Source organism: Hypanus sabinus, chromosome 8, assembly GCF_030144855.1.
Source record: "Hypanus sabinus isolate sHypSab1 chromosome 8, sHypSab1.hap1, whole genome shotgun sequence".
In the NCBI taxonomy this organism is placed as follows: Eukaryota; Metazoa; Chordata; class Chondrichthyes; order Myliobatiformes; family Dasyatidae; genus Hypanus; species Hypanus sabinus.
The window spans coordinates 127,111,098-127,138,660 of NC_082713.1; the positions used below are offsets into that span (position 1 = coordinate 127,111,098).

General features: G+C 39.7%; 1 protein-coding gene and 1 long non-coding RNA gene across 8 annotated transcripts in view; one reads left to right on the forward strand and one right to left on the reverse strand.

Moving 5' to 3' along the window:
* Window positions 1-15,071: 15,071 nt before the first annotated feature.
* On the reverse strand, window positions 15,072-22,380 carry LOC132398404 (uncharacterized). 2 transcript variants are annotated; one of them, XR_009513643.1, is made up of 3 exons: window positions 22,242-22,380; window positions 20,301-20,429; window positions 15,072-15,588 (listed from the first exon to the last, which is right to left on the reverse strand). It is a non-coding gene; the product is annotated as an uncharacterized LOC132398404 (long non-coding RNA). The 2 variants fall into 2 exon arrangements; XR_009513644.1 differs by lacking the exon at window positions 15,072-15,588 and adding an exon at window positions 16,590-16,721.
* The window catches only part of LOC132398401 (UPF0606 protein KIAA1549-like), a 277,859-nt gene continuing 272,543 nt past the window's right edge, over window positions 22,248-27,563 (forward strand). For 2 of the 6 annotated variants that reach the window (XM_059977778.1, XM_059977779.1), the window contains exon 1: window positions 22,721-22,860. Coding sequence is in view for 4 of the 6 variants with exons in the window: in XM_059977777.1 (XP_059833760.1) it covers window positions 22,704-22,860 (157 nt within the window). In the remaining 2 variants the exon portion in view is untranslated. Of the gene's footprint in view, window positions 22,861-27,563 lie in introns of all 6 variants that reach the window. The other 4 variants (XM_059977777.1, XM_059977775.1, XM_059977776.1 and 1 more) reach the window with 4 other exon arrangements.

Genomic DNA, 27,563 nt, shown 5'->3' on the forward strand with positions numbered 1-27,563 from the left:
GATTGAAGGCGTAGTGGATAGCAAGAAAGCTTGAGGCGGTATCTGGACCAGCTGAAAAATAGCAGATGGAATTTAATGCAGGCAAGTGTGTGGTATTGCACTTTGGGAGGACAAATCAGAATATAATTTACACAGTAAGCAGTAGGGCACTGAGGTGTATGGTAGAACAGAGGGATCTGGGAATACAAATCCATAATTCCTTGAAAGTAGCATCACAGGTAGATAGGGTCATAAAGAGAGCATTTGGCACAATGGCCTTCATAAAACAAAGAACATGAGTTGGGATGTTACATTGAAGACACTGGTGAGGCCTAATTTGGAGTAATTGTGTGCAGTTCTGGTCACCTACCTACATGAAATATATCAATAAGATTAATAAGAGTGGCGAGAAACTTTGTAAAGATGTTCCCTAAACTTGAGGACCTGAGTTATAGGGAAAAGTTGAATAGGTTAGGACTTTATATCCTCAAATGTAGGAGAATGAGTGGAGCTTTCATAGAGGTATACAAAGTTTGAGGAGTATATTTCCACTGAGGTTGAGTGAGACTAGAACAAGGGTTAACAGTGAAAGGTGAAATGTTTAAGGGAAATATGAGGGGGAATAGTTTCACTCAGAAGGTGGTGAGAGTGTGGAACAAGCTGCCAGTGGAAGTGGAGAATGGGGTGGTTCAATTTCAACATTTAAGAGGAATTTGGATATGTACCTGAATAAGAGGGATATGGTCTGGGTGCAGGTTGATGGGATTGGGCAAATTAATAGTTCTGTTTGGACTAGATGGCCAAAGGGCATGTTTCTGTGCTGCAATGGTCTATAATGCTAAAGTACTTACGTTTGTTTATTTTTTATCCAACAATTATCTGAAATTTGACTAAACTATCCAGATGGGTATGAGGTCTCTATCATTTACTCCATACACTAATGCATCACAAGCCCAACAGAGAATCTCTATTGGTCAAACCAAACATTATTATTCCCAGGTGATAGAATCCACAAGAGCAATGCATTCACAGGTCACTTGTTGTTGGCAACCGTCAGTCTTGAGAGACCATGGATCTGTGCCTGGTTTTTCCAGGGCGCAGGCCTGGGCAGGGTTGTATGGGAGACCGGCAGTTGCCCAAGCTGCAGGCCTTCCCCTCTCCACGCCACGGATGTTGTCCAAGGGAAGGGCACTAGGACCCATGCAGCTTGGCACCGGTGATGTCGCAGAGCAATGTGTTATTGAGTGCCTTGCTCAAGGACACAAACACGCTGCCTCAGCTAAGGCTCGAACCAGTGACCTTCAGGTTACTAGTCTGATGCCTTGCCACACGCCAACACCACAGGTCACTAAACACGGTCATTAAAGAGAACAAAGGTCAAATTTACAAGTGTAATAAATTAAGGAACTCTAGGATAATAATATCAGTTAATTTGATAGCCTCTGGGTCTAGTTAATTGAGAGATTTCTCTTATTTTCCACTGACTTCAATTGTACTAGGTCCTTGACTCCAACAAGGCCAAATGCTACACTGACGTCAAGGGCACGCACTTACAGTACACCATAGAACTGTAGGTATTCTTCAGAAGAAGTTATAAATAAGAGGTTCTTAATTGATAAGGTTTGAAGCTGAGTGGTACTTGAAAAATCAGACCTGAGAATCAATGATCAATATACCAATTCAAATCACAGTTAATGATTAGAATCAGAATCGGGTTTATTATCACCGGCATGTGATGTGAAATTTGTTAACTTAGCAGCAGAAGTTCAATGCAATACATAATAAAGAAGAGAGAAAAACAAACAAGCAAATAAATAAATAATCCATTATAGTACACATTTATTGAATAGATTAAAAACATGCAAAAATCAGAAATACTGTATATTAAAAAAGGTGAAGTAGTGTCCAAGGATTCAATGTCCATTTAGGATTCGGATAGCAGAGGGAAAGAAGCTGTTCCTGAGTCACCGAGCGTGTGCCTTCAGGCTTCTGTACTTCCTACCTGATGGTGACAGTGAGAAAAGGGCATGCCCTGGGTGCTGGAGGTCCTTAATAAAGGACCCTGCCTTTCTGAGACACCACTCCCTGAAGATGTCCTAGGTACTTTGTAGGCTAGTACCCAAGATGGAGCTGACTAGATTTACAACCCTCTGAAGCTTCTTTCAGTCCTGTGCAGTAGCCTCACCCCCACCCCCCAATACCAGACAGTGAGGTAGCCTGTCAGAATGCTCTCCACTGTACATCTATAGAAATTTTTGAGTGTATTTGTTGACATGCCAAATCTCTTCAAATTTCTACTGAATTATAGCTGCTGTCTTGCTTTCTTTAAAACAACATCTATATGTTGGGACAAGGTTAGATCCTCAGAGATCTTGACACCCAGGAACTTTAAACTGCTCACTCTCTCTACTTCTGATCCCTCTATGAGCATTGGTATGTGTTCCTTCCTCTTACTGTTCCTGAAGTCCACAATCAGTTCTTTCATCTTACTGATGTTGAGTGCCAGGTTGTTGCTGCAGCACCACTCCACTAGTTGGCATATCTTGCTCCTTTATGCCCTCTCATCACCACCTGAGATTCTACCAACAATGGTTGTATCGTCGGCAAACTTATAGATCATATTTGAGTTGTGCCTAGCCATACAGTCATGTGTATATAGAGAGTAGATCTTCTATCATGTTGCTAGTAAGACAGTCATTGTTCAGATTGGAATTTTACTACATCCAACGTTAAATATCCCCACATTCCAGGCCAAGCCTTCTTCTTGCTCCTACTGCTGGGAAGAAGGTACAGAGCCTTAGGTGTCACACCGCACATTTATTACCCAACAACCATCAGGCTCCTAAAATGGAATAGCTAAATTCATTTACTACTGCTCTAAACAGATTTATGACCTATAGACTCACTTTTAAGGACTCTTTACAACTTATCAGTATTAATTATATTTGCACAGTTTGTTTTACTTTGCACATTGGTGTTGGTCAGTCTTTGTCTGTTTATGTACGTTTTTTCATAAAATTCTACTGTATTTCTTTTGTCCTGTAAATGCCAGGAACAAAAGTAGTAAAGTTCAAAAGTGTCAGAGTTAAGTCAAAGAACATTTATTATCAAAGAATGTATATTTTATACAATCTTGAGACTAGTCTTCATACAAGCAGCTATAAAACAAAGAAACCCAATTGAACAGATCAAAATAAAAGACCATCAAGCACCCAATGTGCAGAGAAATAAAGAAAAAAAGTGCAAATAATAAAAATAAGGAAACAGTATTCAGAACTGCAGTTCACAAAAGTGAGCCCACACTGTGATAGTTCCAAGCCACAGCCACAGTTCAGTATAGAGTTGAATAAACTTCGTGGAGCAACCAGTTGAAGTTCCTCCAGAACTTCACTGTATTTTGCTGCATTCATTTTATCCTCTACCTTCACAAGCCTTCCAGAGCCTGCTGCAGTGAAGCATCCCACAGCATGATGCAGCCACCACCATGCTTCATAGTAGGGATGGCGTATGTTGTTTGGCTTAAATAAAATTTAGTGTTTAATCTGATGGCCAAAAAGCTCAATTTTGGTTTCATCAGACCATCGAACCTTCTTCCAGCTGACTTAGAGTCTCACACATGCCTTCTGGCAATCTCCAGCCGAGATTTCATGAGAGTTTTTTTCAACAGTGACTTTCTCTTTGCCACTGTCCCATAAAACTACAACTGGTGAAGCACCTAGACAATAGTTGTTGTATATGCCGTCTCTCCCATCTCCCCATCTCAGCCACAGAAGCTTGTAACTCCTCCAGAGTTGTGTTAGGTCTCTTGGTGGCCTCCCTCCCTAGTCTCCTTCTTGTATGGTCACTCAGGTTTTGAGGACAGCCTGCTCTAGGCAGATTCAATCCACTGATTCAATGTTGTAAAACAATAAAACATGAAAACTTCAAAGGGGAGTGAATACTTTGTATAGGCACTGTATATCCTGAAATGTGTTGTTTTGTGGCAGTACAGTGCAAATCATTAAAAATTACTTTAAGTTACAAAAAAATAGTGAAAACGAGGAGTAGTGAGGCAAAATTCATGGATTGTTCAAAAATCTGATTGGAGAGGGGGAGAAGCTGATCCTAAAACATACAGTGTGGGTGTTCGGGCTCTTTGACCTCCTCGCAGAAGGTAGTAACACAAAGCAGGCAAATCCTGGATAGTGAGGGTCCTTAATGATGGATACCAACTGCTTGAGGTAGTAACATTTGAAGAAGTCCTTGATGGTGGGGTGTTGTGTCTATGATAACGCTGGCTGATCCTACAACACTCTATGGCATCTTTTGATCCTGTGCATTGAAACCTCCATTCCAGGCAGTGATCCAAACAGTCAGAATGCTCTTTGCAGTATATCTGCAGACATTTATTAGAGTACTTGGTGACATACCAAATCTCTTCAAGCTCCTAATGAAGTATGGATGCTGGGTCCCTTCTTCTTGATCATGTCAATGTTTCTGGAGCCTCTATCTTCTCTCATTAGTTGTTTCATATACTCCTAGAATCATAGAAACCTACAGTGCAGAAACAGGCCCTTCAGTGCATCTAGTTCATGCCGAACCATTTAAGTTGCCTACTCCTTTCAACTGGCACTGCACCACAACCTTCCATACCCTTCCCATCTATGTACAGCACCTATCCAAACTTCTCTTAAATGCTGAAATTGAAATTGCATCTACCACTTGCACTGGCAGCTCATTCCACACATTGATCACCTTCTGAGTGAAGAAGTTTCCTCTCATGCTCCCCTTAAAATTTCACTTTTCACCTTTAACCCATGACTTCTATTGTATTCTCACCAAACCTCAGTGGAAACAATCTGCTTGCATTTACCCTTTCTACATCCCTCACAATGTTGTATATCACGATCAAATTTCCCCTCAATCTGCTTTGTTCTAGGGAATAAAATTCCCAACCTATTCAATCTTTCCTTATAACTCAGGTCCTCCAGTCCTGGCAACATCCTTGCAAATTTTCTCTGTTCTCTTTCAATCTGATTTACATATTTCCTGTAGTGAGGAGACCAAATTTGAATACAATACTCCAAATTAGACCTTACCAATGTCTTATAGAACTTCAATATAACATCCTAACTCCTGTAAATACTTTTGAAGGCCAATGTGCCAAAACATTTCTTTCCTGGTAACTTCCTCAAAAAAAAAATTCCATACGATTGGTTAGACATTACGTACCATGCACAAGACCATGTTGACTATCCGTAATCAATCCCTGTCTATCCAAATACTCGTATTTGATCCCTTAGAATACCTTTCAATGATTTTCCCACTACTGGTGTCAGGGTCACTGACCTATAACTTCCTGGTTTATTCTTAAACAGCAGATCAAAACTAACTCTTCTCCAATCCTCCAGTACCTCACCTGTTGCTAAGGATGATATAAATATCTCTGCTATGGCCCTCGCAATTTCTGCACTTGCCTCCCACAGGGTCCGAGGAAACACCTGGTTAGACCCTGGAGAAATGCCTACCCTGATTTGCCTCAAGACAGCAAACACCTCCTCCTCTGTAATCAGTACAGGGTTCATAACATCATTGCTGCTTTGCCTCGCTTCTATAGATTCTGTGTCAGTCTCCCGAGTAAATGCAGATGCAAAATATCCAATTAAGAGATCCCCCATCTCTTTGGCTCCATACATACATTAGCATTCTGATCTTCCAGAGAACCAATTTTGTCCCTAACAATCATTTTGCTCTTAACATATCTGTAGAAGTCCTTATTCTCCATCACCTTGTCTGGTAGAGCAAACCTATGCTTTCTTTTAGCCTTCTGATTTCTTTCTTAAGTGTTCTCTTGCATTTCTTACACTCCTCAGGTACTTGTTCCTACCTGCCTATACCTGCACCTTTTGTTTCTTAACCGGGGCCTCAATATCTCTCAAAAACCAAGGTTCCCTAAAGCTGTCATCATTGTCTTTTATTCTGATAGGCACATACAAGCTTTGTACTCTCAAAATTTCACTTTTGAAGGTCTCCTACTTACCAAGTAGATCAATGCCAGAAAAGAGTCTATCCCAGCCCCACTTGGCAGATCCTTTCTGATACAATCAAAATTGGCCTTTCTCCAATTTAGAATCTCAACCTGAGGTCCAGACCTATCCTTTTCCATAATTACCTTGAAACTAATGGAATTATGATCACTGGATGCAAAGTGTTCCCCTACACAAACTTCTGTCACCTGCCCTATTTCATTCCCTAATATGAGGTGAAGTATTGCACTCTCTTTCATTTGGGACTTCTTATATACTAATTAAGGAAGCTTTCCTGAACATATTTGGCAAACTCTATCCCATCTAGTCCTTTTATAGTATGGGAGTCCAAGTCCACATGTGGAAAGTTAAAATCACCTGCTATCACAACCTTATGTCTCTTGCATCAGTCTGTGACCTCTCTACAAATTTGTTCTTCTAAATCCCATGGATCATTATGTGGTCTATAATATATCCCCATTAACGAGGTCATACTTTACTTATTCCTCAGTTCTACCATAAAGCTACTCTAGATGAGTTCTCCAGTCTGTCCTGACTGAGCAGTGCTATGGTATTTCTCTGAGTAGTAAAGCCACCCTTCCCCCTTTAATTCCCCCCCACCACCACTCTACCGTGTCTAAAACAATGAAACCCCAGAATATTTAGCTGCTTGTCCTGCCACTCCTGCAACCAAGCCTCACTAATGGCTACAATATCATAATTCCATTGTTGATCCATGCCCTGAGCTCATCTGCCTTTCCTACAATACTTAATGCACTGAAATATATGCAGCTCAGAGCATTAGTCCCACCAAGCTCAACCTTTTTATTCCTGACTTTGTCTGAGGTCTTAACAACATCGGTCTCCACAACCACTCTATTATCTGTTCTGCCACTCTGGTACCTTCCCCCCACAACTCAAATTTAAACCCCACCCCATGTAGTACTAGCAAACCTTCCCTCTTGGATTTTAGTCCCCCTCCAGTTTATATATGAAACATTGTATTGGAACTTCACCTCATTGCTATGTATTTCTGGTCCAATTCCTGAACTTGTAAAACATGCTGAAATATAATTATACACCTAGTCATGGTTCACAGTGCTTCTTGGATATAGAAGTTCGATTTGCTAGAATCACTAAATTGGTTTGCTATACAACTAAATTCAACGGCTGTGTCTAACAACAACATTCCCATTTAGCTATGTCCATACATGGCCTCCTCTACTGCCATGATGAGGCCCATCTCAGGTTGGAGGAGCAACACCTTATATACCGTCTGGGTAGTCTCCAGCCCCTTGGTATGAACATCGAATTCTCTAACTTCCGGTAATGCCCTCCCTCTCCCTTCCCCCATCACACTTTCACTCTGCTTCCTCTTCCAGCTGCCTATCACCTCTCTCATGATTCTGCCTTCTTCTACTACACATAGTGCTTTCCCCTTACATTCCTTCTTCACCTCTCCTGCCTATCCCCTCCCTGCTTCCCCTCCCCCACCCCTTGATCTTTCCTCTGATTGGTTTTTTACCTGCACCTTCCTCCTCCCCCCACCTTCTATATAGGGCCCCTACCCCTTCCTTCTTCAGTCCTGACAAAGGGTCTCGGCCTGAAACATTGACAACTCATTTCAACGGATGCTGCCCGACCTGCTGAGTTCACCCAGCTTGTTTGTACGTGTTAAAAATGGAGAATCTTCTTAATACTTCAGTCACCATAATTTCTGACTTTGAATTTATATGCCACTGGTAAGCAGTCTTTATCTTACATTCATTAAATACTATTAATATAATGAATATATAATGAGTGCAGGTTAACAAAAGCAGTACAGTAGCATCAAGAGAATACCTGAATCAGCTGTTGAACAACCAACAAATGGCAGGCTTTCGGTCTCCACCTATGATGTCCTGTTTTGATTAAAATGTTACAATATACTGTATTTGCATTTTACTCTTTTTAAAGTTTTAAGTACGGTATAAAAACAGCCAACATTGTAGACTTATTCTGGTGTTAGATTTTCATCAGCGACAACCTTGGTAAACTCATCAATGAATTTCTCTGCTGGTTCATGATCAGTAGACCCTCTAAAAATTTAATGCCGTGCCTTTTCTTAAATTTCTTGCTGAATATTCACAATTACCTTCAATTTTCAGTTTATCATGATAGATCTTTGCTTGTTTCATGATCAACATATTGTTATGTCACCGACGCTGACAAATCAATTTTCAATATATGATTGAGATCTTCATTTTTCACTTTGTGCAGTTTTTTTCTATTTTTCTTTAAATTCTGTTCATTATGTATGTGGGGTCACTTCTCAAAACTGTCTGTGGTATGCAGAAACCTACACATTGCCTGGGAACCTCCCCAGCACCTTAGGAATTTTCCATTTATGACGTGTCAGAGTTCAAAAAATTCGGTTTTCAGAAGTTTTTGGATATTGGATTTTTGGATTAGTGGTACTGAACCTGTATTAGGATTGGATCTTTTCTCCATGATGACTAGGATTTTTTCTCTTAGGTTAGTTCTCTAGTCACATGTCATTTTGTTTCCTCAGAGATTTACAACTTAATGTTTTTTTTTGGTTTATTATATCAACAATATAAAACAATTATATTGTCACTACTGCTCATTTCCTGAAAATATAGGAAAAATAATGGAGACTTAAGAGCACATCATTGAATATTTTCTGAAAGAAATGGATTCAGCACAAACATATTTGGTTTTGAATGCTTATGCTTTGTGTAAAGTTCATTTATTAACATTATTCTGGACTTAAATCCAGTTTCCTAAGAATTAAAGGGTAATGTTATAGTACACAGTACACCAGTCAAATGTATAATAAATGATTGCAGTTAACATAGTAAACTATTACAAGTTCTTGATGCTCCATTAGCATTAAATGCAATGATGCATGGAATTGGATTGTATGCTCCATTAAGCCTTAATGATTGTAGAATATTTTGAAAAATAAATGTATTTTAGAATTACCTGAATGTGCAAATGACAATTAGTGTTTGAGAAGAACAAATTAGGCAAAACTAAGTGATGACAAAGTCTGATTTACCCATGTTCTAAATATTTTAGAAACACAAAAGGTGCTCCTTGATTTATCCACACCTACTCTTGGAAAAAAATATTCTTTTTAAAGATGTTTTAAAAGCTACTTCATCAATTAAGTACTTGGTCATTTAACTTAAATCTTTAACGAGACGCTACGTTTTTATTTGGTGATTCATGATGAAGTGTCTTGGAATGCTTTTCAAAATTAAAGATTCTTTGAGGAAATAACAAGCAGGATAGACAAAGGAGAGTTAGTGGATGTTGTTTACTTGGATTTTCAGAAGGCCTTTGACAAGGTGCCACACATGAGGCTGCTTAACAAGATAAATGCCCATGGTATTACAGTAAAGATACTAGCATGGATAGAATATTGGCTGACTGGCAGGAGACAAAGAGGAGGAATAAATAGGGCCCATTCTGGTTGGCTGTTGGTGACTAGTGTTGTTTGCAGGGTTTTGGTATAGGGATCATCCCTTTCTACATTATATGTCAAAGACTCGGATGATGGAAATGATGGTTTTGTGGCTAAGTCTTCATATGCTACAAAGATAGGTGGAGGGGCGGATACTGTTGAGGAAGCAGGGAGTCTGCACAAGGTCTTAGCCAGATTAGGAGAATGAGCAAATAAATGGCAGATGGAATATAGTGCAGGATTGTGCATGGTCATGTACCTTGGTAGAAGAAATAAAGGCTATTTTCTGAATAGGAAGTTACTTCAAAAATCAGAGGTGCAAAGGGACTTGGAAGTCCTTGTGGAGGATTCGATAAAGGTTAACTTTCAGGTTGAGTCGGTGGTAGGGAAGGCAAATGCACTGTTAGCAGTAGTAGCAGAGAGTACTGTAGTAACACTGTAGATGCATACAGAGTGACATGCATTCAGCAGGTCACACAGAATCATGGAGGTAGGGAAGAAAATTTCAATGTTTTAGGTCAAAACCCTGCACCAGTCCTAATGCAGGGTTCCAACCCGAAACTTGGACAATTTCCTACCACCAACGTTGATCAATCTGATAAGATCCTCCAACAAACTGTGTTGTCCAGATTCTAGCACCTGTAGTTTCTTGCATTTTTGTATGTAGAGAGCAGTTATTTTGCTGTCCTAGAATCCCAAAACAATGGACCAGAGATATTTTCAATTCCATCATTGCTGTACAATTCAAATTAGTTAATTAAATCTGGGTGTAAAAAAGGTGATTGCAATAATAGTGAATCCAGATGTCATGCAAATCCATCTGTTACTGTTTACTACTGTCCATTTAGGAGAAATTCTATTATGCTTAACCAATTTAGCTTATGTTTGATTCTAGATCCAATACAATATAATTAACTTTTATTTGCTCTCTGAAATAGCAAACTATTATTACATGTTGTTCTAGTAAATAAAAAATCAGAGACACCTCCATTGATTGATGTTTGGACTGGATTTATTAAAAGCCAAAGCCCAGTACACCATTCACTACTGCAAAACTGGTGAGATTGCCCTATAGAGTAGGCAAACTCTGATAATAAGTAACCTTTATAACCATGCCTTTCTGTCAATACACCATAGTCCTTGCAAAAAGAAATACCCATCGGACAAAAACATCCATTGTAATGTATGGTGGGCCAGAACATCTCTACCCATAGTATTTTCTTATCCAATAACCCTGGTAGTGACAGAATATTGCTCTGTCAGGTGTGTGTGGTTTTCGGAGTTTTCAATAATAACTTTAGATCACAAGGAATCATAGAGCAAAGAAACTGTTCTTTGGCCCATAATGTTCATGCTGGCATTCAATCCCTACCTGTATTAATTCCATTTTCAATTCATCTTATATTTCATGCCATTTCAGATATTTTTCTAAGCCCATCGTAAAAGTTGTGAGAATAACAGTCTGTACCAGGTACACATACTTCAATCACTCTGGGTGAAAAAGAAATCATAACCCCTCTCATTCTCCTACCTTTACCTTAAACATCTGTCTTCTGCTAAGGAGGAAAGTTTCTCATGATCTACACGATCAATACCCTTTGTAAACCTGTATCAGTCAATCCCCACCACCCCTCACACCCAATCTTCTTCAATCTAAAGAAAACAAACCCAATCCATGCAAATTCTTTCAGCTCCAAACCATGCAACAGGCTGGTGAATCTTGTCTGCACAGTCTGCAGCACAATCACATCCTTCTTATAGTACTCATTCATGTTGAATGTAAATTTTAAAAAGGGTTGAAAGGAATGAGTGCATGCAAGTAATTTTGATGATGTTTTTAATGTAAATCATCAGGAACCCCCTGTGACTGAGATGACTGAAGAATTCAACTATCAGATGAAGCTTTCAACAGGTCAACATAAAACCAATATTGGGGGGGAGGGGAAGGGGATGGTGTGGGGGGCAGGGTTGAGGAGGGTAGGCATGTGAGAAATCTACTATACTCGATCTTGCTCTCATCTACGCACCCATTGCAAAAGAACGCTTGAATGACCCTCACATGGTCCATACGAAACAAAACCGTTTGAAGAAATCCTCTTTTGTGTTGTATACTACAACTGGGAAAGAACAGATCTAGCAGCTCAAAAGCCCTGTGGACCATCAACACCAGAATTTAATCCAGTCAATTGCAAGCCTGCATGATCCTGATTGTAATATTATCATCAAGAGATGGACCAACCAGGAGGAGAGTGGAAGACTATCAGAGGTAGCAACAATGCATACTAAAAAGCAATGAGATACCATTCTGAGAAACGTACAACTCAACACACGTGCTTGACTGTGCTAGCATGAGGCAATATTCAAAGCTGTGATGCCATTACTTTGTGGGTGGGTTACTATATCTGTTCACTAAATATGAAACAATTGGAGAAGTTTCTGAAAATATCCCCATCCTTGGAGATGTTTGGTGCCTACATGAATGCAAAAAGCTGAAATGTTTGCAACTGTCATCAGTCAGAAGTGCTGAATTCATCTCACAAGATCCCCACTGCACAGAAGCCAATCTTAAACCAAATTAATTCACTGGTGTCATGACATCATTGACTGGACTAAACGCAGCAAAAGTGAGAAAACTGATTTGTACTGCAGAACTAACAAGAAAAAAATCTGCAGATGCTGGAAATCTAAGCAACGCACACAAAATGCTAGACGAATTCAGCTGGCCAGGCAGCATCTATGTAAAAAAAGTACAGTTGACGTGTTGGGCTGTATTTTTTCCATAGATGCTGCTTAGCCTGCTGTTCCTCTAGTATTTTGCATGTGTTGACTGCAGAACTAACTTCACTTTTTGCCATTCCAATGTACTGACAAATACAATGTTTGACAATTTTAATCTGTTTTTCTCTCGAGATTTAATCTGAAGAGACTGTTCATGAATTATAGAAACCACTAAGTCTACAGGACATATTGATTATAATCACTAAAGATATATTATGTGGCATCCTGTTCAAAGAACCAGACACAATGGTTACAGTGCATTCTCAAAATCCTGATGGCTAACACCGTGTGACCACGACAGTCTTGTTCTGCAACCCCCATCCCCCACCACTGCTGCTTCGGTGTTTAGTGTACTCAGGTTCTTCTGATTCTGTTTGCTTTGTTTCTCTCACTGTGATCTCATACTTAGTACACTGCTTCTCTTTGATTTTCATAGTGAACAATCAATTCCTTATCTTACTTGTGGTCATAAAAATTACACTTTATGTTTCATTCATTACTCTCCCCATCATTTCTTTTACAAATTAGCTTCCTTATCATCCTTGCTGCTATCTGGCATAAACATGGATCCCTAGCATTGCAAAGGATGCCTCTGGCTTCATTGCTGTGTAATATCCATTTAGTTGGACCTTGCTGGACTACCTGACCTTTGTGAAGCAATTCCTTCAGGAAAACATCTTGGACTGAACGTCTGTCATGTCGTGGTGCCATGTAATGTGTACGGTTGGGAAGGAGGAACGGAGCTTTTTTGCTGTTGTTGTTGTGCTCTGTATTGTTCTGCAAGCATTGTGGACATGTTATTCTGGCACCAGAATGTGTGGCAATGCTTACGAGCTGCCCTCAGCACACTCTCAGGTGTGTTGGTTGTTAACACTAAAGAAGCACTTCATTGTATGTTTTGAGGTATGTGCAACAAATAAACTTGAATCTTGGTCAGCATAGAAAATCCTGCATGCCTTTTGGGAGAAAGATATAACTGATCCTGTGACAGTTTCCCAAGCAGACTGTCAAAGTCATTTGATAGAATGCCTCATTACCAGAATTCATCAACAAGCATCAAGACCTCACTTAGCTGGTGGTGAGAGAGCCCTTCCTCATTTGATCCTTCCCGCACAGTCAGTTTATCACTTGCAGTGCATGCTGGCCTTGAAATGGCTGTGATGAATACTTCTTTATGGGCTGTGGTTTTGCAGAGAAAGTCCGTTGAGTTTCATCCTGAGCAGGGGCATTACAGACGATGCTCTGATCTAAGGCTGCTCCTAGGGATACATACTGAGCAAATGTCAAGTGCCTTTATATGATGATCAACTTTCTGAAAGAAGTACTCTGCTCCACCCAAAACTTGCACAGTACAAAAAGATGCCTGTCAGGGAATGTGCCATTTGGCACATTCAAGACTGCAGGAATGTATGCTAAGCGATTGAATGAAGCTTCATGCAGATGATGCAAGGCTTTTTAGAGGAGAACAGTCTATTGTCCTACTGCCACAAGACTACTAGATGATCCACTAGATATTTCTTCTTAACGATGATCACTTCAATTGGTCGTCTTTAATTTCCCTTTTAGAAATGTACTTTTGAACTGTCTAAATGAACTAGTGATTTTACAATCTCCTGAAGGATTTGGTGAATTTTACTCTTGAGAATGCAGGTAGGGCCATCTCTATGGCGACCATTGCTGGAGGTAGATGCTGCATTGAGGTCCAAGAGCAGATCAGAAACTTGTGCTCAGCTCCATTACTCTGTGCCAATTAAAGTGCTGAGCTAAATTAAAGCATCAAAGTCCGAGAGTGGAAAATGAACTGGTGTTTAGTGCCTGCCTATGTTTGAGGTGTCTCCCTTTTTTCTCACTACTACCATTGGAGGGAGGTGCAGATGTCTTGGGTCCCATGCTGCCAGGTTTAGTAGCAGTTGTTGCCCTATAGCCACTGGGCTCCTGGACTGGTTTCACTTGCCTCAGTGCTGAACTGACTCTGCAGCTGTGGACTCATTTTCTGGTACTCTGCAGCTCATGTTCTATGTATTATTTGTTTACCTTTTTTTACTATTTGCATGATTTGATCTCTGTTATATATTGGATGTTTGTCAGTCTTTGTTTTGTGTGATTTATAGTGTTTCTTTGTTGTATAGGTGCCCGCAAGAAGATGAATCTCAATGTCATATTTGGTATATATATTTTGATAATAAATTTGAACTTTGAAATTGAGGGTTAACATTTCCATAAAAACCTCCCAAGCACTTGAAGCATATCATCCTTGAAGGCCACGAGTGGCAATAATACCTCTTACATAGAATGTGCTAACAGAATCAATGCATATACTTGTTAATGCTGGGAATACATAGACTGAATGATGTTATGAATGCAAATAAGATCGATACTGTTTTTCTATTATATAAATATTTTTTGACAAAAGGTTTATGTTTGAAACAAAAAAAAATTCTGTCCCATGCTATGTCAGCTTCCAACAAAAACTAGTCCAAATCAGCACATTACCTTCACAGCATTCAAGGTTTTCATATAATTCTATTTCTTCACATCATTGCAATTGGTATCTTTGTTTTTAAATTAATGGAACATCATGTTTTGACTTTTGATCTTATGTTAATACATGCAGAATTTGCTTTAATAATCTTTGCACTGTTCCATTTCAGCAAAAATAAAACATAGGCACAACTGAGCAACACACACAAAATACTTCAGGGTCTCTAACCAAAATGTTAACAGTTTACTTCTCTCCATAGATACTGTCTGATCTGCTGAGTTCCTCTAGAATTTTGTGTGTATTGCTCAAGATTTTCAGCATCGGCAGAATCTCTTGTGTTTATGACAGGCACAACAGAAACACTTCATATTATGTTTATTTAAACATGATTTACTTAAATTACTCCTTACAGTAGGCCCTCTGTATCCGTGGATTCTGCATCCGCGGGTTCAACCAACCACGGATCAAGAATATTCAAAAAAAAAATTCCAGAAAATTCCAAAAAGCAAAGCTTGAATTTGCTGCACGCCAGGCACTACGCTGAATCCAAGCGAATGAAGTGATGTGTAGGCATACCCTGCTGTAGCCTCCCGCCATTTCACAGATCCTCAGTCTCTCTCTCCAGCACTCATTGTTTGAACATTGTTCACCTCACGTCTTGTTCGTACGTTACTTGTGTTGTGAGCGAGAGGAGGGAGTTTAAGGCTAGTAAGGGATGGCTGGCTAGCTATGTAAAGCGTTACAGCCTCAAGAACTTAAAGATCACAGGAGAATCAGCATCGACTGATGCTGAGGCAGCATCAGCGTTCCCAGAAGAGCTGCAATGGTTGCGTCTGTACTGCACATGTAGAGTCTTTTTTTCTTGTCATTATTCCCTAAAAAATACAGTATAACAACTATTTACATAGCATTTACATTGTATTAGGTATTATAAGTAATCTAGAGATCATTTAAAGTACATGGGAGGATTACATGGGTTATGTGCAAATACTATGCCATTTTATATAAGGGACTTGAGCATCCACAGATTTTGGTATCCACAGGGGTTCCTGGAACCAATCCCCTGCAGATACCAAAGGACAACTGTATAAAATATAGACTGCTAACTGCCAAATTAGAAAATTGACCATGTTTCTCTTATCCAAGAATGTACAAATCTACAAAGTATTTTGACTGTTCTCTAATTACAATTACTGTATTAGCGAAATAATGGAAAGGGTATCAACTATGATACCCAACTTTGCACATTACCCAACCCAATGATGCAGGGTTTGCACTGCATGCATTGGAAGTGTTTCATGGCAGATCTCAATGCTTCCTTGCCTGAAATACTGGCAAAAAGAATCAGAATCAGGCTTGTTATACATACATTGGCTTATATAGGCTTATTATTACATATGTTGTGAGATTTGTTGTTTTGTGGCAGCAGAGCATTTAACTGACTGTAGCAGCAAGAACTCCTGTAAAATAGAAATTAGTGTGAACCATAGAAGAAATCTTCTTAGCTGGAGGCACAAAGCAAGGCATTTGTAATTGGCCCTGACATCTATAAGACATTATTGGCATGCTCAACTGCTTCATGAAAGGCATTCCACCATCATAAAGTGGGATTATATGCTGATGATTGCAATGTTCTGCACCAATCACAACTCTTCAACAAGAGAAAATCTCACACCTCCACTTGACTTTCAATGCTATCATCAACCTCCCACCACCAAGATCCTGGCAAAAACCACTGACCCGATACTTAACTTTGTAGATCACAACCACTGTGTCCGTAAGAATTGGTCATTGAAAGGTTAGTCTATGGTGTATGTCTCACCTTCTCATTCTCCAAAGAATATCCAGGAGGTGCAAGCATGTTTGAGTGCACATTCCAGAATAAAATGGCTCATTTAAGTTCTTCCAGCCTTAAATATCTGACTCTCTCCACCATGTGCATGCAATGTGGTTCTAATGTCCATGTGTACATTCTGTGTCATTTGCCCGATTCGTTGTCTGCAATTCCCTGCAACATATTAGGACAAAGCACCTAGGTACATATCAACGCTATACGAGGTGATAGTGTCAAACACTACTAAACACTATCCTCACTTAGAAATATAGTATCACACCTCCATCACTGCTGAGTTAGAATCCTGAAATCTACTACCGTGTGTATCTGTGTTAGGAATGTAGTGGTTCAATAAGGTGGCTCTTTTCTACTTTCTCAGGTGCATCCAAGAATAGGCAATAAATGCTGGAACTCACATTAATGCTCAAAATTGCCAAATGAAAAATCTTACTTTGAATGACAGAGAGGGACAGGAGCTGTTCTGATATTGTCAATTACGATGATAGTAAGGGAAGGAAAATGAGTTAAAGGAAATATTTAGTTCAAAGTAATTCTAATATTGGCAGAGGAAAATCAGGCTGGCAGTACTTGACGTGGTTCAGCCAGATAAAAAGATGAATTAAATCAACAGAGCACTGAATTACTTCAAGTTTCTGCAATGACAAAATGAACACAGGAACAAACAAGATATGAAAAAATAAAGAGGATTTTGGCATCAAAATGGGAATAAATTTTTAGCTACATGACTCAAGGTTCAAAGTAAATTTATTATCTAAGTAGATAGATGTCACTAAATACAAACCTGAGATTCATTTTCTTGCTGGCATACTCAATAACTCCAATAACTATAGCAGAATCAATGAAGGCTGCACCAACAGAGTGGCAACCATGTGTAAAAGGCAAATACAAAACTGTGCAAATACAAAAAGCAAGAAATAATAAATAAACAAATAAATAATCAATCAATCAATACTGAAACCATAAGATGAAGAGCCCTTGAAAGTGTCCATTGATTGTGGGAATAGTTCAGTGATGGGACAAGTGAAGTTGACTGAAGTTATCTCTGGTTCAAGAGCCTGATGTTTGCTGGGTAATGACTGTTCCTGAATCTGGTGGTGTAAGTCCTGAGGCTCATGCACCTCCTTCCTGATGGTAGTAGTGAGAGGAGAGCATGACCTGGGGGAATGGGTGATGCTAATGATGGTTGCTACTTTTCCTGAGACAACACTGTATAGATGTGTTCAGTGGTGTGGAGATGGTCCTGGGATGGACAAGGCAGTATCTACTACTTTTTGTAGGATTTTCCGTTGAAGTGCGTTGGTGTTTCCATACCAGGTTGTGATGCAGCCAGTCAGTATACTCACCACTATACCTCTATAGATGATTGTCCAAGTTTTAGATGTCATGCTGAATCTTTGCAAACTTCTAAGAAAGTAGAAGTGCTGCTGTGTTTTTTTTTGCAATTGCACTTACATGTAGTTAGGTGTTGAGGCCAAGGTCTTAAAACTTATTGATTAGTTTTTAAGGGACGCTAGTATTGAATGCCAAGCTGTATTTGATAAAGAAAATCCTGATGTATGTATCCTGTCCAGATGTTCCAGAGTTAAGTGAAGAGCCAATGAAATGGCATCTGCTGTGGACCTATTGTGCCAGAAGTCAGATCCAAGCTACTTCTCAGGCAGGAGTTGATATGTGCTACTGGACAATAGTCATTGACAGTTTACCAAGTTCTTCTTAGGCACCAATGTAATTGAAGCCTACTTGAAGCAGGTGGGTACCTCGGACTGCCAAAACGAGAGATTAAAGATCTCAGTGTACACTCCAACCAGTTGATCAGCATAGTTCTTTAGGACTCAGCCAGGTACCCCATCTGTGCCAGATGCTTTCCGTGGGCTCACCCTCTTGAAGGATGCTCTCATGTTGGCCTCAGAGACTGAAATCACAGGGTCATCAAGGGGTGAGGGAGTTTGTGATGGTTCCTCCATGTTTTGAAGGTCAAAGCAAGCATAGAAGGCATTGAGCTCATTTAGAAGCAAAGCACTGTTGTCACCTACTGTATGTCACTTGTAAGAGGTGATAGCATTCAAGCTCTGCCACAGCTGTTGAGAATCCTTCATCGATTCAAGTTTAATCTGGAATTGCCACTTGGGAGATGGCTTTTTAACAATTGTACCTGGACCTCTTGTAACCTTCTTGGTCACCAGACTTGAATGCTTCTGATCTGGCCCTCAGCAGATTGTGGATCTCTTGATTCATCCAGAGCTTCTGATTGGGAAAGACTCTGAATGATTTTGTGGGGACACACTCATCTATGACTGTATTTATAAAGTCTGTGACAAATGTGGTGTATTTTGGTGCATAGATGAGTCCTTGAACACAGCACAGTCCACCAACTCAAAGCAATCATGTAGCTGCTCCTCTGCCTCTTGTGACCACCTCTTTGTTGTCTGAATCTCTGTAGCCTGGCTCTTTAGCCTCTGCCTGTATGCAGGTTGGAGAAGGATAGCCAGGTGATCAGATTTTCCAAAATGCAGACTGGATATGGAACAATAGGCATTCCTTATCTTAGTACAGCAGTGGCCTAATAAATTGGGACATCTGGTGCTACAGGTTATATGTTGAAGGTAACGCTGATTTCTTCAAACAAGCCTGTCTGAAATCCCCGGTATTGATACGAAATGCATCCGAATGGACTGTTTCTTGTTCGGTAATAGTATCATGCAGTATTTGAAGTACTTGTTTATAGTCGGCCACTAATGGTATGAAAACTGTGGTCAGGATCACAGAGGAGAACTCTCTCGGTAAATAGAATGGTCAGCATTTGATTGTTAGGTGTTCAAGCTCGGGGGAACATGGGAATGACAAAATCACCACATTGGATCACCATAGGGAGTTTATCATGAAACAGACACCTCCACCTTTTGCCTTTTCCAAATCAGCAGCTCAGTCCATCCTGTGTATTGAGAAACCTTGGGTCTGACAACCATTATCTGGCACATACTTAGTAAGCCATATCTTGGTAAAACACAGAACACACAACTCCTCATTTCCCTACAATACAGCACCCTTCTCCTTAGGTCCTCTATTTTGTTCTCCAGTGACTGCGCATTTGCTAAAAAGATGATGGGTAGAGAGGACCTCATCCCTTTCAGTTTCAGCCTGGCTTGGAGTCTCCCTCTCCTGCTTCACTCTTGGTCATGGTAATGAACTATTGTAGCGAATGGAAAGCCAAAATCTAGACAACTGTTAACTTGTCTCTCAATTTGAGCATATATGCTCTCTGGTCTGAGATCACATTTTGTAAAAATGTTAGAAGTCCTGAGGGCATTAATCTAATATTGATATTATGTACTGTGATCTAGTTCCCGGGATCTTAAAAGCAAAAAAAAAAATCACTTCACAGTTCAAAAATATGACAGAATAGATCTTGACGAGTTAGGAAGATAAAAGATAAAATGAATGTGCCAGAGGGAAATGCAACAGCTATTTCAGAAGTTGAGTCCCTTGGTATGTATTTGCTCAATCCTAGTTATCTTTGGCCAAGTTTGTAATTCATATATCTTCATATTTGGTTTTATTTCTCCAAAAAGAAACATATGTTCTCCTTTGTAATTCATGTCCATTTCCTAAGCATTGCATATTCAGACTATTATGTAGGAATTTTCCACTACCCATTTTAAAGCCTTACTTTGAAGATGACTTTAATCTCTAAGGTATGCATAGAAATTCTATATATAAATATTGATCACCCACCAAACAGTAGTGTTCCACCATCTTTATTTTGTTTTGTCCTGATAATTTTCTATCTCCTCCACATTTCAATTTCAAGATTCACAGCTTATTGGATCTTCTGATCAATATCTTTGGTTGTGGTTAGAATTACTGCAATGAGAATTAGTTTTAAAAATTATTTAAATATAGATAAAACACTTAATAAAAGAATAATTTTTCTAAATAGTATCTATCAAATGTTACAAAGATATATTACCAATAATTTCTAAAAGGTTAGAGCAACTTGAATTTATAATCAAGGGTCCATTCAGCGCATTATTAATGCACCATGAATGTCAGACTATAGAGTATCTTCATGTTGATGTTAGTATGTCTCACTATCTACCACTAAAAGTAAAAATAATATAACTTAAATGCTTATACCATCTTTCAGAATGTTCTGAAGTATTTTCCAGTTATATATGGTAAGTCCTCACTTGATGCAACATTAGCTAAAGTGGCAGCTGATAAATGTAACATTGGAATAAAGCACAAAATTAATTGGATAGAAATACTTCAGAGATAGGAAATTGATGTTATAGTATGGGATCATTGGCCTTTGCCAGCTTTGCACATGTACTCCTGACAATAAAATATCAAGCATGGGGCTCAACAATGAGCAAAATTTGTTTTTAAATGGCCATTACTCTGTTAATTTTGCCTCCAGCTGCAGAAAGAGAGCAAGAGAAGGACATTGCAGAGCGGGAGAATTCAAGTGAGGATACAGGTCATCCTGAGGTAGGTAATACATTGGTTTTGTGTTTACAGCCGACTTTGTCCTTAAGTCAGCAAACACCAAAATCACTTGATGTGGTAACCATACCTCCACAGGATTGTAATGAATGGCATTAAAAACACACAGGATCAAAAATGACTAAAAGTGGAGAAATGGAGTGTTCCAGCTTTCACAGGAATGAAGCTATGTATGTCAGACTTTGAAATTAACATTATGTAGGAGCCCTCCATAAATTCAGCAATCTGAACTCACAAGCTTCAGTAAGAAAGAATGTAGCTGGAAAGACACTTCGGTGGAAGGGTAATCAAAGAAGGGTAATGCTGATGATAGCATCAATGGGTGGACACAATGGTGGAAGCAAATGTCAAAGGATGGTTGTGACTCTTGGGTATGGAGAATTAGTTAGTCCAAGGCAGCAATAGTGAGATTCATTGTGGGAAACATTTTGTGTCAGGTCATTATGCTTGACTGGTTGAGTAGGATCCTATCAAATAGTGGGAGATATCTGCAATTGGATTAAACAGAAAGCAAACAAAAGGGAAGTGGTTGATCTCACAATTAAATGCTATTTAGTGTCACTGGTTTAAGACAACACCCAAATGTCAAATGCCAGAAGAGGACAATGGAATCAAAAATTATATGAAACGAATTGCAGGTCTTTCTATAGGATAATAGGCACCTTGGATTGCCAAATGGCATATCCAAGTTTGTCCCCTTTAACTAATGCCAATGCAGATCTCAACTTTCCAGTTGTGGCTACACTGTTTGCAGACTTAAAGCATTCAATTTGCATAAAAAGCATGAAATTGTGTTGTGAAAATGCACGTTGAGATTGGTACATTTGCAAAAAGTGCCTCAGCATATTTAGCATTCTTTGGGTAAAATACGTTGTGTGCTGTATAACATCTACAGTAATTATTAATAAAGTTTCAATAGCAGCCCCAGCCCAGGTCGCCTGTTTATCTTCAAATATTGTTATGAAATCTTTCGCATGCATGAACACAGACAAAAATAACTTCAGTTTTAACTTCTGGAATTGACAACGTAGTATTATCTTAATGTTTATAAGCCACAATCAAGTCTGGATATTTCACGCTTCCTGGGTTGATGGCTATCTTGGCGATCTTGTGCATGCATGGATAGTTGATTGAAAATTCAACAACTTGCAGAAATCATTGATTAAGTACCTTTGCAACATTTTCTGGAATACTCCGAGGAAAGCGACCGAACTATCAATCTAGGTTGAGGAAATTTCACAGAGGTGAAAGGCTAACTGCTGCGGTTCACTTTTAACAGAGGCTGATCATCTGCAGGTTTTTATTTCGGATACTTCAAGGCCGGGAGCGGTGGCATGGGACTAATTTCACCTCCCTAGCCGGTGGTAACGGCGCACGTGCCCAACGGCCCCCAGTCCCGGCGGCGGGAGAAATCCGGGACGGGATCAGGGATTGGTGGGATCACAGTGACGTAACAGGGCGCGTTCACTGGGAAGTCGCGGTCCGGAGACGTTGGGGGAGACACTTGCTGCCGCCTCGATCGATTAGGCGGGCCCGCGCCTCGGAGCGGCAGCGCGCTTGGCCTTGTGAGCGAGCAAGGGAGAGCAGAGCAGAGGGAAGCATCGGGGTCGAAGCAGAGAGGGAAGAGTAATTATGGAAAGTGCTGATGTGCGGCGGCGGCGGCGGCCGTGGCTCTCTCCCCTCTTTACGAGCTCCCGAGCTCCGGCGCGGTGCAGACTGCTCGGGAACTGCAGCCCCCTGCTCGTGGCTTCGCTTCTGTTATGGCTCCAAGCTCCTGGCAGCACATCTGGTAAGTAGCGGTCCTGATCTGTTGTTCGCTCAAAATGCAAAGCCAGCCCTTACATTGCTCGTCATTTTTTTTTCCGCGTTGACGGATTTAGTCTGTTCTTCATTTGCTGTGAGATATTGGTTGTACGTATCTTTCTGTGCGCCATAAACGGTATTGTTTAAAGTGCTGTTAAATTTCTTGTCCAGTAGAGCGGTGATGTGGCTCGCAGTCTGACCCCCCGAAATTATCATCTTGCTGTTCAAAATGCTCACGTTATTGGTACCGATGAAGTGTTACATTGTGTGCGAAGTTCATACCAAGGTTGGGTTTGAAACTAGTGTACTGGGTATCATTCCCATTGTGATTGCTTCCCAACTCATTACAAGTAGCGTTGCTGTTCGGTAGGCAGGATTGTAACTGTGCCCCGGGTACTATGGATAGAAATTAGCATCATATCTGCGGTTGGGCGAGGAAATACAGAGTGACAATGTTGCACTAAATTCTATAGTGTGTGTGTGGGGGTCTCTGGATTGGTTCTCAGTCTTAGTTGAAAGCAGCCCAGCTGACATTTGGGCAAAACTGGGATGATGAAGGAAATCATTGGTCGGATTTCTCTTTCTAAATGCCGCCCAAATGGCTCGTGAAAGCCAGGGTAGGATTGTGCTTGGCTGTGATGTCTTCCATTGCACTGATGTTCATAGGTAAAGGCTCTTTTCCTAAAGGAAAACAACAAAATAAAAACGGTAGAATCCTGAAATAAAAATGGAAATGCTGATGGGTAGTAATTGAAGAGAGTCATTGATCTGAGGTGTTAAAAGAATGGGGTTGAGTCTGGCTGTAGTTTATTACAATAAAGTTTTGGTTTAAAAAAATAAGAGTGAAAACAAGCATGTGCTACAACATTGACCAAGCTGTACACTTATTGTTAATGGATTCTATTGTGATGATGTTTTATTTGAAGGGTGACACTGATAGAGCTGTTGGATAGGGAGAATGGGTATTAGAAATATTTTTCAACCCATTTTTTGTTTGGGTCCCTGTTGGACATTGTCTTGATTGGTGAGTGTGTAGATTATTTCAGTGAAAATACTGAAATGCAATTTGATTAATTTGTAATAACTTCCCAATTTCCGTGTATATTTCTCTTGGTCTTCAACTTGTAAGTAGTATCAAAGTCCCCTTTGCTGAAATCTTCACAGAAAGTATAATAGATAACAGTTAAGTAAGCTTGGCAATTATGTCTTTCTTCATCCTTGCCACTGAACAAAACTTGTATTTATTCAACACTAAGTGCTCCTGCATTAATGTCATTGAGCTTGTGCAACAGAAAAAATATTGGAGAGTAATGGTGGCACCTGTATCGTAAAATTGGATTTAGCATAGTGACAACAAATGGACAAATTTTATGCCAAATGTGATGAACAACAGCATCCAAACTCTTTGGTTAATACAACAATGCAGGTCTGTGTATAAGGTCCTCATGCTGACCAAGCATGTGCTACAACATATTATTGTTGATATGACATTCAGTCTTTGATGAAGCAATGGAACAGTAACAGTTACAGCTAGGAGAGTGAATGAATAGGATCAGTTTTCAAAGTTATTACCTAATTGAAGCCTTCAGATTGCTTTTGGTTCTTGGGTCGATTGCAGTTTTAAATATCGTATTCCACCTCAAGATTAGATTACAGTTATAAAACTCTAACATACTATCTTCTTTTCAATAGTATTAAACACTTTGTTTAACCTTATGCAATTCACACATTAACAGAGCTTGATGTGTGTACAATTTCATTTCCTAAGGTGCAAACCACATGTAGAATTGTTTTTGTTGAACCTCCTTCCCCAACACCCCATCCCATCTTTTGCACCCAGTCTACACAGCCCTCTACTGCTTGGCAGTCCTGACCATCACTCCTGTCTCCATTCACACCACCTATGCTCCATCTTTCTAAGAGTATCTATTTTATGGAAACCAAATCCTTGCCCTTATTTGAGCGTCCATTCTGCTGATCATTGTGTGTCTTCACTGGAAGATATTGCTCTTTTGTAGACATTGCTAATAATCCTTTAAATAATTCATACATAATCTGTGTCATAACAGTATACAGACAGAGGAGCAGGTTTAGTGCAATCTGGCCCAGTAACTCATTTGAAATGCAATTCCTCTGTATTTGCGGCAGTTAGTATTGAAGTGAATTGTCAGCTGAATTGTACTGAGAAACTGTGTTGGTCATAAATCCAAATTTGCCTTGAGGTGAGAATGTTGTCACCATGTGATGGCCACACGAAATATTCATTTGAATGAACATTTTTTTTTTGTGTAAGCCTTTTTAGTTTTTTCTTTGGTGGGATCAATGTTCTATTTGCTATATTTAAGGTTCAAGTGAATAATATGTTCAGAAAATTTTACCAACATGTTATTGCATTTTAGTGAAATCCTAGAAACAAACCTTTTTTTATCCAGGATGGAATACACCTGCTGTTGGCTGAGATTTATTGTGTCTCCTGCAGCCCATCTTTATTTTCTGTGGCCCTTAACAGAGGTTGCTCTACAAGCTACACACACAAAGTGCTAGATAAACTCAGCAGGTCAGGCAGCATCTATGGAAATGAATAAAAAGTCATTGTTTTGGGCCGAGATTCCTCTTCAGGTCTGAAAAGGAAGGGGGATGATGCCAGAATAAAAAGGTGGGGATAAGGGAAGGAGGGCAAGCTAGAATGTGATAGATATTTGAAGAACAAAAATCAGATTCTTTCTTCCCCAGTTCTTTACCTTTCCCACCCACCTGGCTATAAATAGTGGACTGAAGTGTTGATTTCTTTACTCTCTGACTCATTGTTTAAAGAAGCTCTTTGAAGAAAGATAAAATTATGTCACACGCTTTAAATGATTCAGATTGTACACCAGTAAATTTTGTAGGGTCAGAAAATATAACGGCATAGGTTAACTGAAATAACTATAACAGATGAACAGATTATCAAGTTTTTACTGTCTGCTCCAAGGAAATTCCCTAAATAGATGGAACGTTTTACAGCATTGGATCATTAATTTCAAGATATCACAAGCAATGGTACCGTTCTCTCAGTTGTTCAGAATTTAAATTTATGTTTTGGATGAAAAAGCAATGTGTGACTTATCCAAGTTTGCAGGTGATTCAATACTGTTTTGTCAGTAGCTATGAGAAAGACATGGTCAAATGTCTCTATTACAATAGGAAAATTGATAGCAGATGACCTTGAATGTGGGAAAATGAGGTTTTGTTATGTTTGGGGATAGAGTATAATCAGGAACTGGTGAGAAAATGTCCAGTGGAATCTTGCTGTGCTAATTCCCAGGAAATGACAAATAAACAGTCAGGAACAGGAAGCATTTAAGAAGGAGCAATGCAGAGGAACCATAGTTATATTGCAGAGAAACTGAATTGGTTTAACTTATCCATGCTAACCAATGTGCCTACCTAAGCAAGAGTCTGAAATCCTTTCCTATAAATGTATTTGTCCAAATATACATTCAAGGGGCACTTTTTGTTATGTACTAATTAGCTAATCATGTGGCAGCAACTCAATGCATAGAAACATGTAGCAACAGTCAAGAGGTTCATTTGTTTAGATCAAACATCAGAATGGGGAAGAAATATGATCCAAGTGACTTTGACTTATGGAATAGTTGTTGGTTTCAGACAAGACAGTTTGAGTACCTCTGAAACTGCTGATGTCCTGGGATTTTTCATGTACAGTATTCTCTAGAGTTTACAGAAAATGGTGAGAATTTTTTTTAAAAAACACAGTAACCGCTAGTTCTGTGGGCAAAAGTGCCTTGTCAGAAGAGAATAGCCATACTGGTTTGAGCTGACAAAAAGGCAACAGTAACTCAGTCACCACTCAGTCTCCTTCACTCCAGGAAAGATAATCATGGCCTATCCATTAAAGTTCCAGCAACGTTCTTGTGAATCTTTTCTGCACCCTCTGGCTTAATCACATCCTTCCCTCAGCATGGCAACCAGAACTGCACACAATACCTAAACTGCAGTCTCTCCAACATCTTGTATGAATGTAATATGACATCCAAATTTATTTGCAACACGAGTGAATCTGCAGATGCTGGAAATAAATAAAAACACAAAATGCTGGCAGAACTCAGCAGGCCAGACAGCATCTATGGGAGGAGGTAGTGACGATGTTTCGGGCCGAAACCCTTCATCAGGAGGGTTCATCATCCACACTCCTGATGAAAGGTTTCGGCCCGAAACGTCGTCACTACCTCCTCCCATAGATGCTGTCTGGCCTGCTGAGTTCTGCCAGCATTTTGTGTTTTTATTCCAAATTTATTTACTCAGTTCATTAACTGGTGAAGCCAATGATTCTTTTATGTCTTTCTAATTTCCTTCTAAAGTGTACTTCTACATCCCTTGTACTCTTCAAGACATTAACTTGATCCCAGTTGCCTAAACCTGGAGTATGATTCCTTTTTTTTTGTAAACAGCACAATGGTACTTCACCAATGTACAGCGGCATTCCACTGTGTCGGCACCACCTAACATTGTGGTGAATCTGACTGGCTGTCATTAATTCACTCACTGTTATAGTGCTGGGTGAACTAGATGAATCCTGCAGGTCTAAGCAGCTTCTGATCCAGTAATGTATGTTGGTTTTTATTGCTGAAGGAAGTGTTGGTGAAACTATACAGAACTTTGGTACATTATGTACGTTATGTATTTTTA